A 6,513-nucleotide genomic window follows, 5' to 3' on the forward strand; every position below is an offset into this window, starting at 1 on the left:
TTTCAAGAAGTATCATTAAGCGCATTTACTAAAAATATTTGGCTAAATTGACTATGACTATGGTAGAAATAAGATGTGAGGTTCTCTTAGGGATAATACTGTACAGCATGTGAAGCACTGAAAAAGGCATCAACACTTTATACAACATAGAAATACAAAAAAGACTACCCAGGTTTTATTGTGGTGTAGGTTCCCAATGTAAAGAGTTCTCTCCACTTTGTCTTGTTAACAGCAGCCACTGGAACATAAAGTGTGTGTGATACTTGTAAATTATGTTCCAGACAGGACAAAAAACACCACAATAGACATTTTACCATTTCCTCCCTGTATTAAAAAACCAAAACAAAAGTTTTTTTTCAGCTGTGTTTCTACTAATGATGATTGCCTCATTTGCTGTTCTTTGTGACAGCTGTCAATGAAAATACAGTATGGAACAAGGTGCATAGCTTTATCAAAATCACTCCCCTAGTACAATGGTTGACACTACTATAAAGTCATTTCACTAATTCCCGATAAACAAAAACCCTCACTTACCCCAAATAGTCCATGTTACCATGCAAGCAGATCAGTACGTGTTAATGATTAAGTGATAAAGAAAAACGTGTAACTTGTCTATGTTGATACAACACAATGTGCAGGACTTAATCATTGTTTGTTTTCCACCCTGGTATAGCCCTGTCCAGACGTTTTTTGGTTTCCAGTGTTTTCTGAGCAGGCCTGTGATGAACTGGTGGAAGAGATGGAGCATTTTGGACAATGGTCTGGTTCAAGTCACTCAGTAAGTAGCTATGCAGACTACTGCAACACGTTAAGCGAGTCATAAGACAAACTTCAGTTGACATAGCTAGGAGATTATATTTGGGCATAAGACAACTTTTTTAATGGTTTATTTCTTCTTTTTAGGACGTTCGAATTTCTGGAGGCTATGAGAATGTTCCTACAGATGATATTCACATGACTCAAATTGAAATGGAGAAGGAATGGCTACATTTCATTAGGGAATTCATTGCCCCAGTAACTCTCAAGGTGTTTGCAGGATATTATACAAAAGTAAGGATTTTTTGCTTGCTTTTCTTATACCTAGCCTGGGCTGACTGGTACTCAGGGCAGCCATCAGGGGGGGACAACTGACTCTACAGTGAGGGGCCCAGGGCTTCTGGGGGCCTTGGGCTCCCCCAAAGTGCTGGAAGGGCTGCATGTGCTGGCTGCGGGCCTGTGGCACACTAACCAGCACTCCGCATTCTAGCACTGAGAGAAAAATGACATCAGCGCTTGAACATGGGGAGCAGATGAGTGAGCCCGCTACAGCGGACTTTCTATACTGGGGCACCACCTATATCTGGCTACAGGCTACCTATACTAGAGCACCACCTCTATCTGTCTACCTATACTGGGGGTGGAACCACCTATACCTAGCTACCTATACTGGGGAACCATCTATACTTGGCTACTTATACTGGGGCGCCTATAGCTTGCTACCTAGGGGCACCTATGCCTGGATACCTATACTGGGGGCACCTATACCTGGCTAGGGCAGGGGGACGAGCTGAGACAGAAAGGGGCAAGAGGTAACACAGGGGGATAAAAGAGGCACAGGGGGAACAGAGGCAAACAAGAGTCACAGGGAGAATAGAGATGAGACTGGAACGTGAGGTGAAACAGAGGCACACAAAAGCGGCTCAAACTGAGGTGAGGCAGAGGTGGACAAAAGAGGCACAGGAAGAAAACAGAGGGACAAGAGGGAACGGATAAAGGATAGGAACGGACCTACAAGTCCCCATCTCATTTGTTAACCGGGGACTACCTGTATTTTTGGTAGTATTTGGCTCCACCCACAACATGCCGTGGTCAAGCCAACTTTTTGCTGCATCACGCTCGCATGCTGCTTTCTTCAGTGTCGGAAACATGCACATTTTTCACTATAGCGCACTTCACGCACGACAACAGGGGTGGGGTGGCTAGTGGGCGGGCACAACAACCAGTGGGTGGGCCCAGGGAGGGGGGGGCCTAGGCCTGATGATGTGTGAGGGGCCCCAAAATTTCTGATGGCTGCCCTGCTGGTACTTTCTCTGTAATAGTAATACTTCTTCTGTCAACCTAACCATATCTAATACAAACCATTTCTCACATATTGATGTTATTTTTCAGGGCCGAGCATTACTTAATTTTGTAGTGAAATACACTCCTAGTCGACAATACTTTTTGAGACCACATCATGATGCTTCAACGTTCACTATAAATATAGCTCTCAATACAAAGGATCAAGATTTCCAGGTAACTTTTTTTTTTTGTAGATCCGAGATAAACTTTTACTCATTGCATAATTGTGTTCCTTTCATATAGTTTATAGGGCATTCCTCAAGCCAAATACTTTTTTGTTTTGTTTTAATACTCTAATTCTCTATAAACTAAACAATGCTCGTCCACAGCTCCTTTTGTGCCTTGGCACTGTAGCAAGGGCTTATGGGAGCTCAGTCTGGGCAGGAGGAGGAGGAGGAGGTTACTAGCCATTGATTTCAGAGGCAGAGGGGAGGAGGGAGGAGGAGAGGGGACTGAATTTACACACAGGCAAGCTGATAGCATCCCCAGCCCTCAGCCTGTGACAAACAAAACATGGCTGCCCTCATTGTATCACAGGAATAAATAATCATAAACTTTTAAAGCTGTTTGCAGCTAGATATGCTGTGTAAACTATCTAAACTTTAGATAAGATATATAGACAAGTTACTTGTTCTAGTTAGTTTTTAGCAGCTTCAATAATAGTTTAACATAACGGCAGAAATCGTGCTGTAAATTCTTGGAATGCCTTGATCTCGCTATCTCTGTTAGCAGAAAATATATAAAATATAAAGAGTATGAAAAAAAAATATAGAAAATATAGAAACTGAAAGCAGAAATCCTCTATTATTGTCTCACACTGCCCCCTGGTGACAAATGGCTATAGAGACACATTACAGCAGTACTAATTAGAAGCAAGGAAATATAACAAGTAAGAAATAAAAAAGTGCTAAAATAAATTGGCCTGGAGCACTTGCAAGTCTCATTGGCTGCATTGGCTGCTAAAGGGCTAAACGTGGAATTGTTACTGACCTTAGTCTGTAAGGCCGTCTCTGTGCTTAACATTCTTACTGTTCACTACTTTACCTCTTTCTCTTTCGAGATGGCTTCTTTTTTTGTCACCCCTTTGTCCCAGCATGCCTTTGGCATGGAGGAATCATCTGGGCCTGCCAGGTAGTTCAGTACTTCCATTCAGCCCTCTGCACCAATAGAGAGGGCAAGTGTGCAGCTATGCTAGGAAGAGCAAACTGGCCATTAGTGTTTCATGTAGTAGAGACGTGGGAGATCTCTGCTGAGTGGTACAGGAAAATGAGGAATCGACAGGCACTGTCATTTACAGATGAGGGTGAAACCAGTAAGAAGAGATGATTTAGAGAGTTTAAATACGCACTTTAAAAAAAAAACAGAAAAATGCATTGTTTATTTTAGAGCACTCCGCTAAGCTTGCATTTGTATTTATACTGGGTTTGGGTCCATGCCTAAGGATAGCAGCAGGAGGGAAGCTCATCACAAAGCGTTCCCACTCTGAAGTTAAGCTAAGTACTTACCTCGCAATGCAGGGAGATGGATCCAGCAACATCTCCCTGACAAGTGCTCCGACAATCCATCTTCCCTAATCTTCCGATCGGCGGGTATGCACGATGTAACACGACAGACGCAACGAGACTTCCAGCGATTACAGTAGTTTGCGCGGAAGTCATCAGGGATCTTAAAGGACCCCCAAGGCGAAAAAAACCTAATAAAATAAACAATTGTATCTATCTTCCTTCTCCTAAAAATGACTTTTTAAGATATTCCACAGTTTTATTCTATGTTTCAATCTACTTTTTAAGTTTTAACTCTTTTATTGTTTTTGCTCAATGACACATTCAATGAAGTATGCCAGAACTAAAATCTATGAACTATTGATCCTTTTTATCTCTTTTCTGCTCTCAGAAGCCATTTTCTGCTAGGAAAGTGTTTTATAGTTGGAATTTCTTATCAGTGAGGGTCACACTGTAGTCACTTCCTGTCTGAGTCCGGACTGAGTCAGCCAGTTACATACCTGATATTTAACTCTATCAGGCAGAGAAAGAAAAAAGGAATACAGCATAGTTCTTTGTGTGCTTGGCACTGTACATACACATGTCTATCTCATCATGTCACGTCCCCTCGAGTATCCTTTAAAGATCCGATCCACCGTGATAGTCATTATTGCCATGCAACGCTAAGCGATGTTCGATGTTAGCCTCCGTATCCTTCTCACTTCAGGTTGCCCATTAACTTAAGAAGTTCAGTTTTTCAAACCGAAATTGTTAATAATAGTAGTAATAATAATATTGTTATTATTAGTTATGGTGATCTAACTAACTGATAAGCTTTCAAAACATTAAACTGTAATCTTATTTTTTGCAGGGTGGAGGATGCAGATTTTCCAGATATAACTGTTCTGTTGACTCACCAAGAAAAGGGTGGAGCTTTATGCATCCGGGGCGACTTACACACTTGCATGAAGGCCTTCCTGTTACAAATGGGACAAGATATATTGCTGTGTCTTTTATTGATCCATGAACATTGGTAGACACATGAAACCATTAACAAACCATCTTTTTATTTTTTTTATGTTTTTATTTATAGAGATTTTTTTGAGATCAGACTATTCACTACTGTTTTTAAAAAGAAAAATGGAACATGGACATCAAAGTTTAAATCTAACTCCATGTGGGTTCAAACCTTTTTATATTCCTTGTATTGCAATTATCTTTCTTAAAATGTTTGACAGTTGTGTTGGACAAACAAAAAATCTCCACTAGCTCATAAACATGACCATTCTGTGCAATAAATTCAGATTCAATGTATGCCTATCATGATAAAAAAAGGAAAACCTGGAGACTGCCATTGCTGATATCCTCGTACAATATTTTAGTTTTTTTCTGTAGTAGCTATTACACTTCAACAAAACATTGACCTGTATAACTATATATATCAGATGGGCTTCGTCTTACATTTTTAAGTTACCTTTATATATTCTAGGTAAGTGTTTGAAAATGCGCTATTGCAAGCAACAGCAATTTTCAAAAGGACAGCAGCAATGGCAGTCTCCCAAGCCAAGTATACTGGATTAAATAACACCACTAGAATATAGTGTGTTTTGATTCATCTAGTGGTTGTGGTAGAGCCAAACAAGTAGCAGATACATGCAGCCATCATCAATGATGTTTTTTGTAATAGCTAGTATCCAAAATTCTAGAGACATTTTTTGGCATCTATTTCCATTTCTTTTGCATGGCAATCAACTTGTAGTCTATTTGACGGTGATCTTTTATAAAGTAAAAAAATCAGATTTAGAATTTTACGGGAGCAGTATTGTTAAATCTATTCTGCCTCCCATTTATATTGTCCTGCTACAAACTTCCGGTATGTCTGGTTCAAGAATTGCAGATTTCAGACAGCTATTTTTATGACACCTTTCCTCCCTTACAGATTTTCACAAAAGCTGTAAATCGCCAGTCTAAAGTTTTCAGGGAAATGTATTTTTACCATGAATTTGCAATGAAGAATATTTTCATGTACATATATTTATTGTGCAAACAGAGTTTATTCCAAAGAAATCTGATCTATTATGAACGATTTGTATACTGCTATTTTTACTCTCTGGGAAAGTTCTGGGTTTTTAATCCTTATTGTATTCAGTAGGTATAGTACTAAAAAAAAACCTTGAAATCTTTATTTAAAAAAAAAAAAAAAAAAAACTTTAGTGCTAAACATAATGCTGAAATAACATAAGCCTATAAAAACTATGTATAGTTCCTTCAAAGGGTAACTCAAGTCAAACATTTTCTTTTTTGCAAATCTCCAGTAGACAGTTTTTTTCCCGTGGCAGTATGGCAGTAAAAACTTTTTACAAACAGGTTTTAGCAAGCTTATTTTTTTTTGGGGAGGGGGGTACCACAACAAACCACCCAAAGAGATTTGTGGTGGATCTTTGAAATTGTTGTTCATATCAGGAAGGGAATAATTTATCTTCTTTCTGTACAAAGTTTAATATGATATCCAGGTTTCCAACTTAGTATTTTTAATGCCTTTTTGAAATGAACACTTTTTATGTTTGAATTGTTATTCTCATATACAAACTAGAAATTGCAGTCTGCAAACACCATTTGAACAAAGTATCTGAAGTTAGATGTAAAAATAAAGTGTAATAAAGTTGGTGCTAGTTTGTATATCAGCGACCTACTCTGGAAGAGGTGTCATCATCAATTAGTACTTTTAACTATTGTAGCATTCTGTTTTTCAGTATCTGTCTGCAACGTGGAACTTGACATATGCATAAATTACTGTTTCCTCTGTACTGTGTAATTACTGGTCAGTAAATGGCAACACTTATTAGCTTTAACAGTAATGTTAAAGATTATGGAAGTAATTTTTGTTTTATGCCCTTGTGTTCTAAATATTAAGGTGAAGAACAATGGTGCT

General features: G+C 38.9%; 1 protein-coding gene across 4 annotated transcripts in view; it reads left to right on the forward strand.

Annotated features, from left to right (window-relative positions):
• PLOD2 (procollagen-lysine,2-oxoglutarate 5-dioxygenase 2) overlaps positions 1-5,742 on the forward strand; it is a 178,863-nt gene extending 173,121 nt beyond the window's left edge. For all 4 annotated transcript variants that reach the window (XM_068280760.1, XM_068280761.1, XM_068280763.1 and 1 more), the window contains 4 exons: positions 674-778; positions 904-1,050; positions 2,149-2,274; positions 4,453-5,742. In XM_068280760.1, the coding sequence (XP_068136861.1) occupies positions 674-778; positions 904-1,050; positions 2,149-2,274; positions 4,453-4,608 (534 nt within the window). In that variant the 3' untranslated portion in view covers positions 4,609-5,742. The remainder of the gene's footprint in view (positions 1-673; positions 779-903; positions 1,051-2,148; positions 2,275-4,452) is intronic.
• The last annotated feature ends 771 nt before the right edge of the window (positions 5,743-6,513 follow it).

The sequence above is a fragment of the Hyperolius riggenbachi genome, chromosome 4 (assembly GCF_040937935.1).
Source record: "Hyperolius riggenbachi isolate aHypRig1 chromosome 4, aHypRig1.pri, whole genome shotgun sequence".
NCBI classification, from domain to species: Eukaryota; Metazoa; Chordata; class Amphibia; order Anura; family Hyperoliidae; genus Hyperolius; species Hyperolius riggenbachi.